The sequence below is a fragment of the Lontra canadensis genome, unplaced genomic scaffold (assembly GCF_010015895.1).
Source record: "Lontra canadensis isolate GAN:19392208 unplaced genomic scaffold, GSC_riverotter_1.0 scaffold74, whole genome shotgun sequence".
Lineage (NCBI taxonomy): Eukaryota > Metazoa > Chordata > Mammalia > Carnivora > Mustelidae > Lontra > Lontra canadensis.
The window spans coordinates 6,538,265-6,560,358 of NW_022631068.1; the positions used below are offsets into that span (position 1 = coordinate 6,538,265).

The window sequence follows — 22,094 nt, forward strand, 5'->3', positions numbered from 1 at the left end:
CCAAGCCTAAACCAAAAGCCAGTGCTTAACCAACTGAGCCACCCAGGTGGTCTGATATACACCATTTGAAAAATCAGTTTTTTTATCCGTAGACTTAATGAGCTGTTTGCACTTTCAGGCTGTTATGAACAAAGCTCTATATAGTCATGTACAATTCTTTGTGTGAACATGTTTATTTCTCTTCAGTGAACAACTGAGTGGAATAACTGGGTCATATTTCACATGTATGGAAAACTGTTAGGAATTTTTTTTGTAAGTTACAGCGCTTTTACCATTTCCATAGCAATAATATAAGTAAGAAAGTACCAATTGCTTCTTATTCTAGCCAAAGTTGGTACCGGCAGCTTTTTTTTTTTTTTTTCCGGTACCATCAGCTTTTTAAGTTTCACAAATTCAAATGGGTGTAGAGTGGTATTAATTTGCATTTCCCACATTTTCATGTACATCTTGGCTATTTGAATATCTTTTTAGAAATAGTTAAAATCTTTTGTCCACTTTATGGAAAGTTTATATTCTATAATTAGTTCTAAAACCTTTTTTTGATTGTGTGTGTGTGACCAAAGTACATATTATCACTTCAATCCTATGAAATCCCTCTAGAGTTACTTTTGGCCCAGTATATGGTCTATTTTATTGTCTCATGGTGTACTTTAAAAGTTTATGTGTTCTGTTTATGTTGGGGTATTCTTTAAATATCAGTAAGATAATTGGCTGGTAATGTCATTTGATTTTCTCATCCATTTCTAGGAGAGGAATGTTTATATTTCAGTTATAATTGTGGATTTGTCTGTTCTTTGAATTCTTCCAGTCCAGTTTTTGCTTAACATATTTTGATGCTCTGTTATTGAGTGCATATGTTTATGATTATTATTTTGTGTGAACATTTTATCACTATAAAATGTTCATTGAGCTCCAATAATATGACTTGTTCAGACAACCAACTTATGTTTTGAATATAGCCTTTTAGTTTTCTTAAGATTTTTGTTTTCTCCAGTTTGACAATCTCTGTTGGGGGAAATTTTTCTATGGGTCTTTCATGTTTCTGTTTTGTAAGCAAAGGTTTTAATATTTTTTATTCTAGACTGTCTTTTCAAGGATGTTTGTACAATAAGCAAACTTGGAAGATATATTCTCCTCTGGGGCAGGTTTGTTTGCTGTTTAGCGTAATAGAGATTATGTCTCCTCCAGAGCAAAAGTTGGGTAGGTTTGCTAGTAACCCTTTATAGAAGATTGGGGCTTCCTTAGCTGTGATACAAACCCACTGTATGCACAGCATCCACCTGGGCCTCCCTGCCCCTCCATGGGGCTTGGGAGTCAAAGGAAACCAATGTAAGCATGCACTTGAAATAACAAAGTCCTTTGTTTTCTGCCAGCGTCTATAAAAGTATGGTAGTCTAACCTGTTATATTGCGGAAATAAAATAGAAAATCCTTCACAATTCTCACTACTTCCTTTTAGTTGGAGTGTTTAGGCCATTTGCATTTAATGTAGCTATTGATCAGTTTGGGATCGATCATCTTGCCATTTGTTTTATTTTCAAATCTGTTTTTTTTCTTTTTCTTTGGATGAATTTTCAGCATTCCATATTTATCTTCACAAGTAGCTATATCTCTTTATGTGTCAGTTTCTCTAGTATTTATAGTATGTATCCTTAACATCTGAGTCTCCAAACAATATACTTTTTTGTGTAAAATATAAGCTTTCAAGGAATTGTATTTCCATTAGCCCTCTCCCACCCCTTATTGTTGCCATATATTTTTATCACTGCATGTTATTAATACCAAAATGTTAGTTTTGCTTAAAACAGTCAATTATTTTATAAATTAAAAATTGGAATCCTTTCATATTTACACATATGTGTCATTTCCAGAGTCTTCATTGTTTCATGAAGATCCAAAAATTTATCTGATATCATTTTCCTTCTGCCTAAAGAAATTTATCCTGCAAGTCTGCTAGTGATATATATATATATATTTTTTTTTTGGCTCTTCTTTTCTGGAGAAAATATTCTGCATTTTTCCTTTCAGTTTTGAAGGATATCTTTGCTCCATATAAAACTTAAGTTGACTTTTTTTTTCCTTTAAAGATGTCATCCTGGTTTACTTGTTTTCTGATGATGATATACCCCAGTCCCCCATGGTGTTTCCTTTCCCTTTTTGGTGTTTTTCAGTAGTTTGACTATCAGGTACTTTGGTAAGGTCCGGTCTTTATCTTGCTTGGTGTTTATTAAAATTTCTGGATTTGTGGGATTCATGTTCACCAATTTGGAAACATTTTGGAAATTTTTTTACTCCCATCCTACTGCATTCAGACATTCCTAATTATTCATATGTTAGATCACTTGATATTATCTCACAGTTCATCAAGGAGCTAATCATTTTCCATTTTGCTTCAGTTTGAACTATTTCTATTGCTATAGTCACTATATCTTAAATTTCAGTGACTTCTTTTTTTACACCAAATATACTGTTACTATCACTTGGTGAAATTCAAACTTTCAGGTATTTTCCAGTTCTAAAAGTTCCATTTAGTCCTTTTTAATATCTTTCATTTATGACACATTTTTCTTTAAACTGCTGAGCATAACCAACATATGAATAATAGATGTTTAAGTCTGTCATCTCTTTTCATTTTGGATCTCTTTCTATTGACCTGATTTCGTTTTGATTATATGTTACAATTTTCTATTCCTTGGCAGGCCTAAGAATTTTGATTTGGTAATAGACATTGGGTATTGATAACAGACAAAGAGTAAACAGATCTGTACAGATCTGAAATACTCCTCCAGGCAATAAATGGGGTTCATTTTGTTTCTTCCCTCTTTATTTTGGAAACTGCAAATCAGTCACTGAATATAATATCTTTGTTAATTCAGTAGTCAGTAATATATAAAATAATTGTGATACTTGCATTTACATGTTAGAAATTACTTATGGAATTAAGACAGCATTTTACAAAGACAGATGTGATTATCATTTTATATGTAAAAGTAAAATTTAATTCAATATTCAAATTTTACCTTAAACAAAAATTTTAATTACATGATAGCTTATTTGCAATATAAGATATAACATAGTCTTTAGTTATAACTCTTTCCTAGGACTGTGTAAAGATTTTAAACATTTTGTTTAAACATATGTCATAAATATATATCAAAGGAAATCTCTTTTCCTGTATTATTTTTTGGGTTTTTTTTCAGATTTTATTTAAATTTAAGTTAGTTAACATATAGTGTACTGTTAATTTCATGGGTAGAATTTAGTGATTCATCTCTTGCATATAACATTCAGTGCTAATTACAAGTGCCCTCCATAATGCCATCACACATTTACCCCATTCCCCCTACCCACCTCCCCACCAACAACCCTCAGTTTGTTTCCTATAGGTAAGAGTCTCATGGTTTCCCTCCCTCTCTGTTTTTATCTTATTTTTCCTTCCCTTCCTCAATGGTGTTCATCAATTTTGTTTCTTAAATTCCATATATGAGTGAAATTGTATGGTATCTGTCTCTGATTGTCTTATTTCACTTGGCATACTACACTATAGCTCCATTCATGTCATTACAAATGGCAAGATTTCATTCTTTTTGATGGCTGACTAATATTGCATTGTATATATATATGGTAATATTCCATTATATAGATATCTCATAGATGTTACACACACACACACTACACATTATATGTAATATAATATATATACACACACCACATCTTCCTTCATTAGCTGATGGACATCTGGACTCTTTCCATATTTTGGTTATTGTTGATAATGCTGCTATAAATACTGGTGTGCATGTGTCCCTTCAAATCACTATGTTTGTATCCTTTGGATAAATGCCTGCTAGTGCAATTGCTGGGTGATAGGGTAGTTCTATTTTTAACTTTTTGAGGAGCCTCCATAATGTTTTCCAGAGAGTTATACCAGTTTGCATTCCCACCAACAGTATAAGAGTTTTCCCCTTTCTCCCCATTCTTGCCAACATCTATTGTTTCCAGAGTTTTTAATTTTAGCCATTTTGACTGGTGTGAGGCGGTATCTCATTGTGGTTTTGATTTGTATTTCTTTGATACCAAGTGATGATGTACATCTTTTCATGTGTCTGCTAGCATTTGTATCTCTTCTTTGGAGAAATGTCTGTTCATGTTTTCTGCCCATTTCTTAACTGGATTTTTTATTTTTTGGAGTGTTGAGTTTGATAAGTTCTTTATAGATTTTGGATACTTGCCCTTTATCGAATATGTCATTTGCAAATATCTTCTCCCATTCCATAAGTTGCCTTTTAGTTTTATTGTTTCCTTTGCTGTGCAGAACATTTTTATCTTGAGGAAGTCCTAATAGTTTATTTTGCTTTTGTTTCCCTTGCCTTCAGAGATGTGTCTAGTAAGAAGTTGCTGTGGCTGAGTTCAAAGAGGTTGCTGCTTGTATTCCCCTCTAGGATTTTGATGGATTCCTGTATTACATTTAGGTCTTTCATTCATTTTGAGTTTATTTTTGTGTATGGTATAAGGAAGTGGTCCAGTTTCATTTTTCTGCATGGGTATGTCCAATTTTACCAACACCATTTATTATAGAGACTATCTTTTCTCCATTGGATAATCTTTTCTGCTTTGTTGATTAGTTGACCACATAGTTGAGGGTCCATTTCTGAATTCTCTATTTTGTTCCATTGATCATAAGTGTTTTTGTGCCACTACCATACTCACCTGATGATTACAGCTTTGTGATGCCATTAGCTTTAGTTTTCTTTTTCAAAATTCCTTTGGCTATTCGGGAGCTTTTCTGGTTTCATACAAATTTTAGAATTTTTTGTTCTAGCTCTGTGAAAAATGCTGGTGGTATTTTCATAGGGATTACATTGAATGTGTAGATTGTTTTGGGTGTTATAGACATTTTAACAGTATTTGTTCTTCCAATCCATGAGCATGGCATATTTTTCCATTTCTCTGTGCTTCCTCAATTTCTTTCATAAGTGTTCTATTGTTTTCAGAGTACAGATCTTTTACCTCTTTGGTTAGGTTTATTTCTAGGTACCTTCTGGCTTTTGGCGCAACTATAAATGGGATCAATTCCTTAATTTTCCTTTCTGGTGCTTCATTATTGATGTGTAAAAATGAAACAGACTTTTGTGCATCTTATATCCTGTGAATTTGCTGAATTACTGTATAAGTTCTAGCAATTTTTTGGCAGAGTCTTTTAGGTTTCTACATAGAATATCATGTTGTCTGCAAAGAGTGAAAGTTCGACTTCTTCCTTGCTGATTAGGATGCCTCTATTTCTTTTTGTTTTCTGACTGCTGAGGCTAGGACTTCCAGTACTATGCTGAATGACAGTGAGCATGGGTGGATATCCCTGTCATGTTCCTGACCTTATGGGAAAAGCTCTCAATTTTTCCCCATTGAGGAGGATATAAGCTGTGGGTCTTTCATATATTGCCTTTATCATGTGCAGATATTTTCCTTTTATCCCTACTTTCTTAAAGGTTTTTATCAAGAAGGGATGCTGTATTTTGTCAAATGCTTTTTTGGATCTGTTGAAAAGATAATATCGTTCTTATCTTTTCTTGAATTAATGTGGTATATCACACTGATTGATTTATGGATATGAGCAGCCCAGGAATAAATCCCACATGGTCATGGTGAACAATCCTTTTAATGTGCTGTTGGATTTGAATAGCTAGTCTCTTGTTGAGAATTTTTGCATCCATGTTCACCAGGGATATTGAGCTGTAATTCTTCTTTTATAGTGGGGTCTTTGGTTTTGGGATCAAGGGAATGCTGGCCTCATAGAATGAGTTTGGAAGTTTTTCTTCCAGTTCTGTTTTTTGGAAGAGTTTCAGAAGAATACATATTATTTCTTCTTTAAATGTTTGATAGAATTCCCCTGGGAAGCCATCAGGCCTTGGACTCTTGTTTTTTGGGAAATTTTTGGTTACTTTGCTGTTTATGGGTCTGTTCAGGTTTTTTATTTCTGCCTGTTTCAGTTTTGGTTTATGTTTATGTTTCTAGGAATTCATCCATTTCCAGATTGCCTGACTCATTGGCATATAATTGCTCATGACATTCTTTTACAATTGTGTTTCTGCGTTGTTGATTGTGATCTCTTTTCTTTTATTCATGATTTTATTTATTTGGGTCCTTTCTGTTTTTGGTAAGTTTGATTAGGGGTTTGTCATTTTTGTTAATTCTTTCAAAGAAACAGCTCCTAGTTTTGTTGATCTGTTCTACTTCTTTTTTTTTTTTAATTTGTATATCATTTATTTCTCCTCTGGTCTTTATTATTTCCCTTCTCCTGGTGGATTTAGGCTTTATTTACTGTTCTTTTTCCAGTTCCTTTAGGTGTAAAGCTAGATTGTATATTTGAGGCTTTTCTTGCTTCTTGAAGAAGGCCTGTATGGGTGTATACTACTTTCTTAGGACCCACCTTTGTCACATCCCAAAGGTTTTGGACTGTCATATTTTCATTTCATTTGCCTCCATGCATTTTTTTAAATTCTTCTTTAATACCCTGGTTAACCCATTCTTTAGTAGGATGTTCTTTAATCTCCATGTATTTGTAGTCTTTCAATTTTTTTCTTGCAGTTGACTTCAAGTTTCATAGCATTATGGTCTGAAAATATGCATGGTATGACCTCAATCTTTTCATACAGGTTTAGGCCTGACTTGTGACCCAGTATGTGATCTATTCTTGAGAATGTTCCATGTACATTGGAAGAGAATGAGTATTATGCTGCTTTAGGATGGAATGTAATGAGTATATCTATTAAGTCCATCTGGCCCAGTGTGCCATTGAAAGCCCTTGTTTCCTCATTGACCTTCTGCTTAGACAATCTGTCCATTGCTGTGAATGGGATATTAAAATTCCCTACTACTATTGTATTATTATCAATGAATTTCTGTTATTAACTGATTTATATATTTGGCTGCTCCCAAGTTAGGGGCATTTTCCCTATTATTAAAGTATAATTCTAAACTTTTAGATAAGTCATAAATTTAATTGCAAAAATTTAAAGAGGACTATATAATTTTTAAATGCCTGTATAATTGTTTGTTGAAAAGTAGCAGATCTCAAATTTACCATAGAAAAGAAAATGATAATGAGTTAAGTTATTTAATAAAATTCTAGACCCTCTGGCTTGGATGTTAGATGGTTGTACTGCATTTATTTTGTTGAAATGGCAGAGTATGGCTTTTATTTTTCAAATGAAGTCAAATTAAAAAATGCCACTTGATGTTATTAATCTGCACATTTTCATCTGGCATGATTTCTTCCACACAGACTCCAGCTTTATGTCCACTAGAAAAAAATTAAAGTACATAAAGAAAAATAAGTTAAATTAAAATGTATATAAGGAAAAATTTATACAAAGTTATAAATTATCTGGGAAAGATATCAACGGGAGTAGACTTTCTTACACAAAAAGAATTTCATAAAGAGCTAAAAATGCTATTCTAAATTATCACAACATTACATTCAGATAGTAGTCAGATATGAAAAACAATATTATGAAATAATTCATATGAATATGATATAAAGTGTTCTTTTTTTTTTTTTCCTCTGAGTCAGATAACAAACACCACAAGCAGGAAGAATTTGTAGAAACCAAAAATAACAGGGGAGAAAGGGTTAAAGTCACTTCTAACCATTGTGGATGTGATAGAGTTTTTAAACATAGGGGTTTTCTTTTCCAGTCTTATGGTCTGTGGTGGGCCAAGAAAGCATGCTATGTGTATCTGTTGAGAATTTTTTAATCTTGAAATGAATTAAAGTAAGCAACAGCAACAATTAAGTAAATATAGAAAGGGTATATATATCAGTATTGGCAGGAACTTAACTATAAAATAATATTTCATGATTATTTTAATGTCCATGATAATGATTACTAATAAAATAATTAGGAGACAGTTTTGTTATAGAGACTTTAAGCAGACAAACATCAAAATAAAAATACTTTTCCAAAATTTTTACTAGTTGCTCTAGCCTAATCATACATCCTCTTTCCTACTGGGCACAACTCCTATATGAAAACTACCTGTATATATGGACCCATGTTTTTATCTTCATCTCAAGCCATTTAAGTTGTACAAATACTGTTGTTATATTTTTTCCTGAGGCAAAAAAACAATTTAAGAAGAAAGAAAAAGAGAAGAGGGTATTTAGTAGGGACACTGCTTATAACACAACAATTTGCAAAAGATGTAAGGGGAAGAAAGTGAAAGGACCAATACAATTTAAAGATGTGTTATTCTGTGTGGTCTGGTTTTAGTCTAGCCTAATAGTCATTACGCCTTGCAACAAGATTAGTTAGACAAATTGAGAATGAACATTTATGTTCATTTATAATAATTTGATACTGCTATGACATTTTGATCATATGTTACAAAATGACAGTCCACAATGATTTGAAAATTAAACTGAACCAAACCAAACCAAATCACACAAAATTGGTCCTGACCTCATTTGAGAAGCACTGAGAGTTCAAGCTTAAATATGATACACTATACATCTTGGTCAATATATAGAAGAAACACTAGAATAAGATTTTCACAGTAGCTCCTTGCTATTATTACTCTTCTGTGAGTCCTGAGAAGCCTGTTAGCATAGTGTGTACTTCGAGGCTTTGAGCCCCCTGATGTTCTTTCTTGGGCGAAGGGTTTTATTTTCTCTTTTAAAGGATATCATAACTCTCATGACTGCCTAATACTGCCAGGGCAAAAATATCTAGCTGTTTTGAAGACAATTCTAAGAATCCTTATAGTAAGGAGAATAAGTACTAAGTACCAGACTGAACTCCAGCTTCTCATACATCATGCTTTTGTATATTTTTTGTATATTTTTTATATATTTTTATTTATTTGGAGATATTTTGTCTCTGAAAGCTCAAGTGTGTTCATTGAATAATTGATATAGAACAAGTCTGTAGGCATTTCTATAAAAACCATCTAGTAAATCACGGAAAAAAAATTGGTGGGGGAGCTTTTTAATGGAAGAATCCTAAATGGTTTGGTGTTGAGGGGCAAGTCATGAAGCGAGAAGATTGATGGCCCAAGATATCTGAACTTGCAGTGAGATAGAAAAATTAGCCAAACTAATGTGTAGAAATGAATCAAAATTTAAAGGGCTCAGAAGTGGTGGTAATTGCCTTAGAGAAGGGTGGTCTCAGGAATCAATGCTCCCTTCCCCCATCCCATATAATTATACTTTACTAAGGGATAACTATTATAGATGTAGAATATGTTGTGCAGACATATTTTAATGCATATCTCAGAGGCCATGATTATGTGGATGGTATTTCAAACACTAGCATATCTGCAAGAGAAGAACTTCGTAGATATTTAACTATAAGTTTGAGGATCCTAAGTTTCTGGGTGGCAATGCATAGGCTCCCTTGACTAGGCAAAGGAACACAGAAGGGGAAAAAAAAAAAAAAGCCGAAGAGTGGAACTGTTACTCATAATCTGTATTTACTCCAAAACTAAAGGAGGAGGGTGAATTATAGGAGGAGGACCATCACAGCCTGAGAAAAGAAAGTACTTTCATCCACACTAATGGAAGCTTAATTCTCTTCAGAGCAACAAAGAAGCCAGGTCAGCTTTTCACCACTTAAACATATTGCAGCTTTGGGTGGCTGTTGACTCAGTTTTGAGCAAAGACATATAAGTGGGGGTTTCCAGTCTGACACGTAAAAGAACTAGGGAATCATCAGTCCCATCCTCACAAGAAAAAAGCTGAAGTAAAAATCAACAACTTTTCTTAGATCCATTGGAGAATTGAGGTCATGGGACAAACAAGACACAAATGATGTTGTTGGAGCCAATACTGTTCCAACAGAACACTCAAAGTTTAATGAATGAATTGCTGAAACTCACCGTGGATTAGCTTAAAGGTTACAGACTTAGGGTGGGGGATCTGTCTTATCAAGGACTGCATATTCCTTGAGTTTTACCTCTAGAAGTCCCACCAGGTCTTATTGTGATTATTAGGGGGAAAATCTCCTTTTGCTTCCAGCAGTGGGAGGGGAAGAGTAGCTATTTTGAAAGTCTCCTGAGCTCGCTCTCCTCTTCAACAGGGCATGCCCTCAAGGGAAACTATTTTATCACAACTTAACCAATTTGGGTTTTATTAAACCCTTACTGATGTAGGGAAGGGAAATAGAAATATGCAACTCCAGTCCCCTATAGCCTTCCTGTTTCACTTAAGGGTAAGGGTAGCTAAGTAGTTGTTGGGAAAATCATGTCCTAGGGACACAGGCTCTCTAAAAGACTGAGATCTATTCATAGGTCTATAGGTGGTAAGTTTTTGTCCCCTCCACAAAAACTTACCACCACATTAATAAGGCTCCTAGGGACACAGGCTCTCTAAAAGACTGAGATCTATTCATAAGTCTATAAAATGCTCCCCTCCACAACAACTTACCACCACGTTAATAAGGCTTCTATATAACATCAGGGAAGTTAGCTTAAAGAACTACAAGCCTCAGATCTTATTTAAGAGGCTCTAGGGGAACTAAAAGACAAGAGGAGACACAAAAATCCGGAGTAAATTTTCACCTCTTATGCCACAGCTACAGCAAACAGACAACACAGCCTAAATCCTAGCCAGATATACACAAAACCTACACTAAAGGTTTATGTATCTCAGTTTCTAACTTACTCAGTATATCATGTCTGCCTCTTAACAACATCAAAAATAGAAGACATGCTAAAAAGTAAAAACAGTCTGAAGAGACAAAGCAAGCATCAGATCCAGACTCAGTTAGGGCAGAGATTTGGGAATGATCAGACTGGGAATTTAAAATAATTATTATCAATATGCTAAGGGCTCTCATGGAAAAGTGGGCAAGATGCAAGAACAGATGGATAATGTAATGCAAAATTGTAAAACTCTTAAGATAACGCAAGAGAAAAGTCTATGTGAACTTGGGAGTTTTTAGATACAATACCAAAGGCATGTTCCATGAGAGAAATAGTTAATACGTTAGACTTCATTAAAATCAAAAACCTCTACTCTGGGAAAGACACTCTTAGAAGAATTAAAAAAGGCAGAGACTAGGGGAAAATATTTACAAAAATGCATATCTTATAAAGAACTGGTATACAAAATATACAAATGGCTGTTAAAACTCATGAGAAAGTGACTTCAATTAAAAAGTGTGCAAAATATTGAAACAGACACTGTGCCAAAGAAGTTATACAGAGAGCAGATGAACATATGAAAATATTTTCAATAGTATATGTTAATAGGGAATTGCAAATGAAAACAATGAGTTATCACTACACACCTGTCAAAATGGCTAAAATCCAAAACACTGATCATATCAAAGGTTAGCAAGGAGGTGGAACAACAGGAACTCTCATTCATTGTTGGTGGGGATCCAAAATTATACAGTTACTTTGGAAGACAATTTTCCAGTTTCTTATAAAACTCAACATAGTTTTACCATATTATCCAGCAATTGTATTTAATTTACCCAAATTAGTTGAACATTTATGTTCATGCAAAAACCTGTGCACCAATATTTATAGCAGCTTAATTCATGATTACTAAAAATTGGAACCAACGATGGTGTCTTTCAGTAGGTACATGAATAAACTGTGGTACATCCACACAATGGAATATTATTCAGTGATAAAAAGAAATGGGTTATCAAGCCATGAAATGCATATTGCTGAGTGAAAGAAGCCAATCTGAAAGGTTACATCCTGTAAGATTCCAACTATATGACATTCTGGAAAAGGCAAAACTATAGAGACAGTAAAAAGTTAAGTGATTGCAAAAAAAAATGGGGGGGTTGCACCTGGGTGGCTCAGTTGGCTAAAGGTGTGCCTTCAGCTCAGGTCATGATCTCCAGGTCCTGGGATAGAGCCCCAGGGCAGGCTCCCTGCTCAGCAGGGAGTCTGCTTCTCCCTTTGCACCCCTCCCCCTCTTGTGAACAGGCTTGCTCACACTCGCTCGCGCTCTCTCAAATAAATAAATAAAATCTTTATAAAAAAAAATTCAGTGATTGCTACTGGCTTGAGGCAGGTGAGGAGGAAAGAAGGAGGGAAGAATAGGTAGAACACATTGGATGTTTGTGGCAGTGAAACTATTCTGTTTTTTACTGTCGTGGACATTATGCTTTGTCAAAACTAATAGAATTATACAACTCAGAGTAAACCCAATGTAACACATAAATACATATATATTGTCTGCTTTATTGAAGTACAGTTGACATACAATAAATTGTGCATATTCAACTTGCACATTTTAGGGGCGCCTGGGTGTCTCAGTCAGTTACACTTCCACCTTCGCCTCAGGTCATGATCCCGGGGCCCATGCTCCTTGCTCAGCAGGGAGCCTGCTTCTCCCTCTCTCCCTCCCCACTTTCTCTCTCTCTCTCTCTCTCTCTCTCAAATAAATAAATAAAATCTTTAAAACAATAAAAATAAAGTGCACATTTTAAAGTATTTTGGCACGTGTACAACATGAGACCATTACCACAACCAAGACTTTATTTATAAATATATTTTATATATATATTTCATATATACGTATATGAAGGAGGCTCTTTTCCTGATCAAACGGGAGTTGACTTAGCTGCTGGCATATAGTTTTTGTCCTTAGTTCTGTACTGTTTTCTATTGGAATGTAGACACATCTACTATTGTAGAAGCGTTCTGAGACCATGAGGATGAAAGTCATGTGAAAAGTTTGAAAAGAGGAACCTGGAACTTCTTTAGTGATTTTTGGAACCATCACGTCAGCTCTAGGTCTAGGTCAGGAGCTTTTCTTTGGAGAAAAAATATACTTCCATTTGGTTAAGCCACTAAAGTTGAGTTTCTCTGATAAGGAGCTAAGGTTAACAATAGCTACCTGCCATAGCTATTCGTTAATTGTGCTTATAAAACATTTTCTTTCAAAAGCAAAACCAACAGAAAAAAATCTTAATTACTGGAAATATATTTTTTTCCAAATCTCTTTTTATAATAAAATATAATTCTAATCCTGAAGATTGCCTAAATAAGGCCAGGACTTACTACTAAGTTAAAGAGGAATGGATGAGGAAAATGGGGATTTTCATCCTGAGGAAAAGCTGAATATGAAGGAAGATAATAGTTTTCCTCAAATATCTGAAGGCCTTTAAAATGGAGGGCCATTGGATTTATGTTTGGCTACAAGAAATATAATTAACACTACATATAAAAGTCTCATGGAGGTCATATGATAGGTTATTTGGAAGCGCTTTTAAATCCATGCCAAAGAGATGCAAAGATGACTGTTGGTGGGAATGCAAACTGGTACAACCACTCTAGAACAGTATGGATGTTCCTCAAAAAATTCAAAATAGAGCTACCTTATAATCCAGCAATTTCACTATTAGGTATTTACCCAAAGGATATAAAAATATAGATTCAAAGGGGCACATGCACCTTGATGTTCACAGAGCATAATAGCCAAAATATGGAGAGAGCCCAAATGTCCCTCAAGAGAGAAATGGATAAAGAAGATGTGGTGTGTGTGTGTGTGTGAGTGTGTATTCAAAAAGAATAAAGTCTTGTTATTTGCAGTGATGTGGATGGAGCTAGAGTGTATTATGCTAAGCGAAATAAGTTATTCAAAGACAAACACCATATGATTTCACTCATATGTGGAATTTAAGAAACAAAACAGATGAATGTATGGGAAGGACTAGATGGGTAATGGGTATTAAAGAGGGCACTTGTTATGATGAGCACTGGGTGTTGTATGTAAGTAGAGAAACCCTGAGTTCTATTCCTGAAAACAATATTGCACTGTATGTTAACTAAAATTTAAATTAAAAAAAAAAAAGATGTGCAGAGAGGCAATAAGCTGCGATTGGTGTAGACTTTTATGATGTTGCAAGTGATCAAGCCTAGGTTGCATAACTATTTGCCAAGAGATTTATTTTCCAAGTAATATAATCCAAAAGATTCAAATAATGATTTTGGGCAGTCAAGATCATATATGGTAAAGCAAAAACTGGAAACCAGAATAATGTAGTTTCCTCAGATCTTGCTCTTTCCATTAAACCATATCATCTCCAGGAGACTGTTGGAAAGGAGATTTAAATAGGCTCTGCCCTCCTCTGCATTCAAAACCCAGCCACATCTTTTTGTTCAGTGCCACCCAGGTCCCTGAGACACAATGGCAAAGGTTAAAGTAAATGGATGGATATAATGGGTTCCTGGTCATCAGGGCTGCTTTTAACTCTGAAAAACTGGATATTGTCACCACTCATGACCCTTTCATTGATCTCAACTACATGGTTGCATGTTCCAGTATGATTCTACCCTGACAAATCCAATGTCACAGTAAAGGCTGAGACCTAGACCTAGAAACCCATCTTGTCATCAGTGGAAAGCCCATCTCCATCTTGCAGGAGCAAAAGTCCACTGACATCAAATGGGGTGATGTTCTTGCTGAATATGTTGTGGAGTGCACTGGTGTCTTCACCACCATGGAGAAGGCTGGGGCTCACTTGAAGGTCATTATCCCTATCCCTTTTGCTAATGCTCCCATGTTTGTGATGGGTGTGAAACATGAGAAGTATGACAACTCCCTGAAGATTATCATCAATGCCTTCTGCATCATAACTGTTTGGCCCCTTTGGCCAAGGTCATCCATGACAACTTTGACATTGTGGAGAGACTTAAGACCACATTCCATGCCATCACTGCCATCTAAAAGACTGTGGATGAGCTCTCTGGGAAGCTGTAGTATGATGGCCGAAGGGGTACTCAGAACATCATTCCTGCTTCTGTTGGTATTGCCAGGGCTATGGGCAAGGCCATTCCTGAGCTGAATGGGAAGCTCACTGGCATGGTCTTCCATGTCTCCACCCCCAGTGTGTTAGTTATGGATCTGATCTGCTGCCTGGAGAAAGCTCCCTGGAGAAGGTGGTGAAGCAGGCATCAGAGGGTCTCCTCAATGAAACTCTGGGCTACACTGACCAGGTTGTCTCCTGCAACTTTAACAGTGACACTCACTCTTCCATCTTTGATAATGAGGCTGGCATTACTCTCAATGAGCACTTTGTGAAGCTCATTTCCGGGTATAACAATGAATTGGCTACAGCCATGTGGGTGGTGGACCTTATGGTCCATGTGCCCGCCAAAGAGCAGGAGTCCCCAAACCTGGAGAGAGCACAAGAGGAAGAGAGGAGCCCTCAGCTGCTAGGGAGTCCTTGCCTTAACTCATTTGCCGACACATTGAGAATCTCCTGGCCTGGAATCCATCTCTGACTCTCTGAAGAAGAGAGACCTACCTTGTCACATACCATCAATGAGGTACAGTTTATCAGACAAAAAAAGAGAGAAAGATTTAAATAATAAATGAGAATTTGATTGGAGGAGTTTTAAAGTAATTTCCCAGATTACAATTACAGATTTTTCAAAGGAAAGAGGAAAAACAAAATATAGAGTAATACATAAATTAGAAACGAGGGTGTCTTTTGTATTTAAGGACCTGTTAATTTTAGTGAAGTCTCTATATTGTACTTACTAGGAGTCCTGGTTCTGGAAGAGGAGCAGGTCTTGCAAACCGTTTAGTAAATCTCCTCTTCTCTTTCCTTAGGTTTTTCATATTCTCAATACGTTTATCTCTGGACTTTTGGAAAATTAAAAGGAAAACAAATCATACTTTTTAAAACATAAAAATTTAACATCCTGATTATATTTTTGGTTAGTGTCAATAAAAAAAGATAAACACAATCAGTGGATATGGTTTACATAGCTACATAAAAGTAGGAAAAATCTTTCTTCAAATATGTGGTTTATAGATGAAGAAAACACATTGGAGCATCTCTAGAGTTTTCTAATGAGACTATTTACTCTTGCTTCCCACTTCACCAACTGTGGGATCTAAGGCTCATAGATATATATGTTTACTTTTATTTTAAAAATAATGTTAATTAAAAGCTCCAAAGGAATTTTCTTTGTAGAAATAAGAAAACAAAATTTGTGCACATTCTTTAGTTCCCTTAAATGCTGCATATGTCAAGCAGAGATTTTTATGTCCCTATTATATGGCAACTATAAGTGGAAGAGACCTAAGGGTTCAAATTAGAATGCTTTGAAGATAATGGAGTATTAGGGTGTAGAGTGTATGAATGAAAGAAACTTTTATCCACTTCCAGGGGAGTGCAGTTGGTATAATTGCTTTGAAAACTATATGGTATTACTTCATAACTATGAAAAAATTGCTTTCTCTATGATCTAGCCATTCAATTCCTATTACATTAAAAAATAAGAACATAAAGCATTTAATAGTGGTCACATTATTCTAATAGTAGTCACAAGATCCCAGATTTCCATGAAAGATAACACAGAAGTGTCTAGCTAATAAAAGTTCTATCATATAGAGACCACAACACATAAAAAAAATGAAGTTACAATTTTGAAATACCCAGAATAATTTATTTAAACATTACCTGCCTTGCAGTGACCTCTGAAGGATGTTGCCATCTTGGCCCTTCCTACATAATATGTAAAATTAAATTAAAACAAAACAAACCATAAAAAACCATGAGCAAACAGAAATACTAGTTATTGTAATAGGAATCCTATGTTACTGTTTTTTATTTATGTAATATATGCATATTTTCTTAACTACAGGAGGCAGGAGAGAATGAGAACATTAAGGTAAAAGTCAGGGGGAAGGATGGCAATTGTTTGAGAAAAAAGAAGCAGGCTTGAACCACATTACAGGAACCATGTAGAACAATGAGCTTTATCATGAAAGGAAAAGGTGTACAAGAAATCAAATAATTACGTTTCTGCTGGTGTTTGGGGAGATTGAGGAACCCCAGCAAGTGGTATGGTTTTCTGAGACACAGGGATCTTGGCTGTTTGGTTTGTAGGGTTCCCACAGCTTCCCACAATTTCTAAATTGTACCTTAAATACCTCCTCCTGCCTTCAGTTTGATTCAGTTGTTCAACCCCAAGACCCAGAAGCAGTCTCCTCCCTGTCTTTCCCGATATTGGGGAACTTAAACTGCCCCCCAACCTCTGTAAGCCCCATCCACCTCTGGGGCAGATTAATGGGTCAGTCAACAGATGATTGTGCCTGGTTTCTAGAAGACGCGGGGGTGGGGGGCTTTTCCTCCTCCTAGGTGGGTCTGCTGCTGTCCAGGATCTAGTCTGTCTACTTCACCCGGGATTCCCAACCCTCAGCACCCAAGCCCTCATTGGCCACGATCACAAGCGACCTTAATCCCAAGTGTCCCAGTAATCCCAGTGCAGGGCTCAGGGTAGGTAGGGGCTGCCGAGGCAGGGTTAGGGACTTGGAAAACTCACGGGGTTGACTTGGATGGCTTCGTCATCCGCACAGCACAGGCACATGCTGCTTAAGCTGCAGAGGCCCCAGTGCCCCCTGCCCGCGCCGTAGGGGACTAGACCAGGTACTGGATGGGCCACACCCCACCGCCCGGTAGCCCCGCCCCGGAGCCCAGCCCCATCCCATCACAATTCTCTTTATCTTCCCACGTGCGCCCCGCCCTGTCCCTGTCTTCCAGTCCCTTGCAGGGAAAGGTCAAGTTCTTGCTGTCCTGAGCTCACCTGTAGAAGAACTAGGGCTGGCAGGTTACCACAATTCTTCAACAAGCACAGAATACATTTCCATCACTTTAAGTTCTCAACTCTCTGGCCTCCTTCAGTGGAGACCCTTCACTTCTCAAGACATCTTGCGTGATTCCGTGACCCTTCACTGCAGCCTGTCCTCAGGGTTCTCAGCTCCATCCCTTCATGGTTCTTCCATCACCGCTGTCTGTTGGATCCATCCAGCTCTCTGCCTTCCCCCTGTCAACACCTGGGCTGAAGGTGGGGAAGGGGGTTTGGGAACTGCCCCAATGACATGTTGTACACGATTTCCAACTAAACTGACTCTTCATCACTGCTTCCCACCCTTCAATGTTTGCCTGGCTCCTTCGTTTTTGTACCCCGCAGCGTTCCCTTCAAACTGTCTCCTCTGTGGAAATCTTTAGAGCCCACAAGTCTTACTTCACACAGTGAGGGTAGCTCACACTTCGGGAGAGCGCAGGTCTGCACTGTTGGCTCCGTGTGTATATAAGAAGTCGTGAACTCCTTACAGCAATCCAGGAGAGTAAGAGCATGGTTATTATCATGGGGGAAATCAGGCATTAGTATGTTAAATACCTTGCCAGAGGTGACACAATTAGAAGGTATTCTGGGACTTAAACCCACAAAGTCCGTTTTCAGGGCCGGTGCTCTTTGATCTCTCTACTCTGCCACCAATTGCTTGGAGAAGCCCAGACTGGAGCTACCTCACTTCCTTACCATATCTAAGTCTGTTGCCTTGTTTGTATCCACATTATTCTTTTCCCTGTATTCTGCTAAACTGAAAAAGTTGTTGCCCCTCTTTCTGTCTCCAATAAATCTGTTCATTTCTGTTCCCATGCTATTTTCCTCCTAGGAGCCTCCTCAGGGGTTGTGCTCTAGATTGTTCCCTCCCCTGGTTAACCTCACTATATTTTCTGTTTTCTTTAAGCTGTTAAATACAATATGCTCAAATCATCCCCCAATAAACTAATAAACCAAAGCCCTTTGAACAACAGCTAGTTGTAACTTGTCCATCCCTTATATTTACGGTAAATAACCCTGAGCATTGTCTGTGGTTTCCGTGTCCTCTTCCCTATATCCAGTGCAATATTTGGCTCACTGCAACCTGCTTCAATGCTTACTACCCCCATTGGTACTTGTTTCAAAGTGGTCACTGGTGGACCTTCCTGCTAAATTCAATGGACACCTTTTATCAGGTGACTTTTGCATAGTGTTAGTAACTGCCGCCTGTTCTCTTGGAAGAGTTAGGCTTAGAAAAATTAGATAATCTTGCCCACTGCTAGTGCTGGAAACCACTGACCACTTCCTTCCTGAAACTTTCCTCTCTGGGAAGAACAGAACTTAGAAAAATTATGTAATCTTGCTCGTGATCACAGCCCAGGAACTGACTTGAAATCCTGTGGCTTCTCCACTATCCCTTGTTGCCTCAAGAACATGTGTTTTGGACACTTACTATTCTCTATCTTGCTAGGTCCTGGGAATACAAAGATGAATAATCTGAATTATTCAAGGAAAGCCAGATAGAAAAACAACGATAAAATAGTAAAACTGTGTGTCGGGGGTAGTAATAGGCCACATGTGCAGAAATTCTGTCTAAGGACGAAGCCTTCAAGGTAATGCCAGAATCCTTACCAGTGGAGAAGCCAGCTTGGCCGCTGATATTGGTTCCATTCTTCTGATTTTCTCATCTACCTTTGCCTTCCCAGGATGATGCTTCCATGAGTGGATTCACCTGTTAGCCATGTAATTCACCCCTAGCTTATGTAATACCTCTAAAGCAGGTACATTAGCTTAAGGACAGAACCCGAAAGTGCATCTGGAAGTGTCTGGGCTATACTTTAAAGGGTAGATAGGAGTTATCCAGTAGCTAAAGACAGAGCATTCCTGACGGTGGTAGCAAGCATTTCCACGTGGCAGGGGGTAGGGCTGGTGGGTTTGATGAGTAAGGAACTATTGTCAAGTTGTTATCACTCTTCATTCATCACTTCTCAATGCCTTTCCTCTTCCTTTATTCAGCAAAACATAAAAACAAGCAAAGCAACCCACCAGGGCTGATGCTGAAATGAAACAAGGATTCAACAATGATTCTCCGGCTTCAGGCACACTGAGAGTGCTGTAACAGAATGCTTCAGAGTGGTGTGGCTCGAGGCTTCTTAGGAAGCAGGTGGCGGGACTCACAAGTGTCCACATTCTGCCTTCACTACCTTCACTTGAAAACTGGGTGATCCTGGCTGTTAATGATCTTACATCAGCTACCATTCTCCTTTCTAATTTATAAAATGGAAATGATAATATCTAATAACATAGGTACTGGTTCAGAAATGCGGGAATTTCCCAGGTGAAATCTGAAACTGACCTCTGTTCATGGGGGGCAAGGTGAGACAGAAGAAAGAGGCAGACCACTCCATGTTGGTAGGTGGCAGGTTTAATATGCAAGAAAACTTACATATGAGGCTTGTCTTGGGCATTCAAAAGAGGAGTAGATCTCTGTACCTGCCCACTTGAATCTTAAGTTTGAATCTAAGTTTATATAAAGTTTACATAAACTTTATAAACTTTATGTAAACGTGAAGTTTATATAAACTTGAATCTAAGTTTAAATAGAGGACTTAACTGGGTTTAGTTACCTATTAAATCCATATGGTCTCAACAACACACCTCACTCTACCAAGGCTGTGTCCTTGAAAATGGCCCCCACTGTGGAAGCAGTAGGCAGAACATACATTCTAAGGACAAGGGAGGGGGTGAGAAGCCTCTGACGTTTTCAGGGTCCAGCACTCAGGTCCGCTGCAGTCACATCCTTTCTGTGACCTCCTCCAACAATAGCATTGTTTATGAGTATTAAGAATAATAGAAGTAAGGAACGGGGGAGTTAATTCCTTGCTAACTGAGGAATTACTCAGTAATTGTAGTTATAGTTACATTTTACTATAGAATCAAGCAAATGGAAAAAACCCTGTATCTCATCCAGTCCCATCTCCCACCTGATACTTTAAGTCCTGTCAATATGCTAATTTTGTGGCAGATTCTTCTTTTGATTAAATTAATGGATAGGAAATTCAGTACAGTCCATTCCGTTTTTTGGCATCTCTAATGATCGTGACCTGTTACTTCAACCGGTGAGTTCTAGTTCTGTCCTCACGGGCCTCCCAAAAGAAACTCATTCTCCTCTACCTGATGATAAGGTTGGGGAAGAGGCTGAAACCGTCAGAATCTACAGGTTTGGAGAAGGGACCCCACAAGTTGGGAACCGGATCTCCGAAGATGGGAATTTTGCCAGGCTGGGCTGGTACCACAGCACACTGGATGGGGTGAATCAGAGCAGGAGATCAGAGATCTCTTAGGAGGGGGCGCTCTCTGGCAGGTGTTGTGTGATTAAGGACGAGCCATAAAACCACCTCTGGGTGTAGAAAAAAATAGAACCTGGGAAAAACTGCTGCTGAGATAAATGCTCTCACCAAGGGATGTGTTACTGCTGGGGTGACATTGAGGGCGAGGAAACAAGAGCTTCACGGGCTTGGCCTCCCACAGGGTTCCCCGGGCTCCTCTCGTCACTTCCCTGAGGGCAAGCACAAATACGACCCTTCTCCACTCCACTCATCTTCCAGTCTTCCTCCAGCATCCTCGACACCTCCACCCCCCACCTGCCATTGGCTAAACCTACCAGGACCTGAGTTGGCTAAATTTCCAACTTTTTATTTCTAAAGAGAAATAAAATGTATAAAGTCCCAGCTCTGGCTTTACAAGGGAGAATAGGGAAGAGCAGGTTTAGAGCTGAAAGTCAACAGGTTCCTGTGGCCCAGCAACCATCATGCCTCAAATCACCCACAGTGTTTCACTTCGATGCCTTCCAGAATGGTTTTGGATCTCCCCACTATCCTGGCTGACAGCCTGTTACACTACAGTCAGGCAATGTCCTGCACCAGGCACAAAGCTCAGAGTGTGATGTGACCAAGAGTGAAGGGGCAAGAGCATTAACTTCCCAAGTCTGGAGAATATATTTGCATAAACATTGTCTTTGCAAAAGAACTATAAAATAAGTTATGAGAACTCAAGAATACTAAATGCAAGCATAGTCAGTATTCCTGTGTTTTATGTTTGATTGGTATAGAGCTACATTTCTCAAAGTCAACTCGGGAAACCACCAGCATTCCAAAATGTTTATAATTTTAAGTGAAAAATAAAACAAGTAAACAAACCACCCTTTATGTAAAAAAAAAAAAAACATACCAAGTTCAAATAAGTTTGGGACATTCTAGGTTAAACAAAGTTGAACACCTATCTTTACTGCTAGACAACTCAGAACCTATAATATGCAAAAGTGGTTATGAACTTCTAGAAGGGTGTATATTATATGGTGTTTCTCCAATTTATTTGCTTGTGGGACTCTCTTTTACGGTGTGCCATCTGATCTCTCTCATATAGAGAGGCTTCTAGATTAAAGATAGTAGTTATTTCTGAATAACTAAGTATTATTTCATATTCCTTTAAGCATCACCTTGTTATGTCATAAACTAC

General features: G+C 37.5%; 1 protein-coding gene across 1 annotated transcript; it reads right to left on the reverse strand.

The window, feature by feature from the left end:
* Positions 1–7,207: 7,207 nt before the first annotated feature.
* On the reverse strand, positions 7,208–17,372 carry CCDC179 (coiled-coil domain containing 179). Its single transcript, XM_032881117.1, has 4 exons — positions 17,295–17,372; positions 16,430–16,474; positions 15,502–15,606; positions 7,208–7,296 (listed from the first exon to the last, which is right to left on the reverse strand). The coding sequence occupies exons 1-4, from the start codon at positions 17,337–17,339 to the stop codon at positions 7,288–7,290; spliced, it is 204 nt and encodes a 67-aa protein (XP_032737008.1). The 5' UTR covers positions 17,340–17,372; the 3' UTR covers positions 7,208–7,287.
* Positions 17,373–22,094: the final 4,722 nt, after the last annotated feature.

Excerpts from the sequence above, each read along its gene's own strand:
- CCDC179 (XM_032881117.1), bottom strand. The coding sequence starts at position 17,339 with ATGTGCCTGTGCTGTGCGGATGACGAAGCCATCCAAGTCAACCCC. Across the intron at positions 16,475-17,294 it reads AAGCCATCCAAGTCAACCCC|GAAGGGCCAAGATGGCAACA; the intron begins GTGAGTTTTCCA and ends CATATTATGTAG. Across the intron at positions 15,607-16,429 it reads CAGAGGTCACTGCAAGGCAG|TCCAGAGATAAACGTATTGA; the intron begins GTAATGTTTAAA and ends ATTTTCCAAAAG.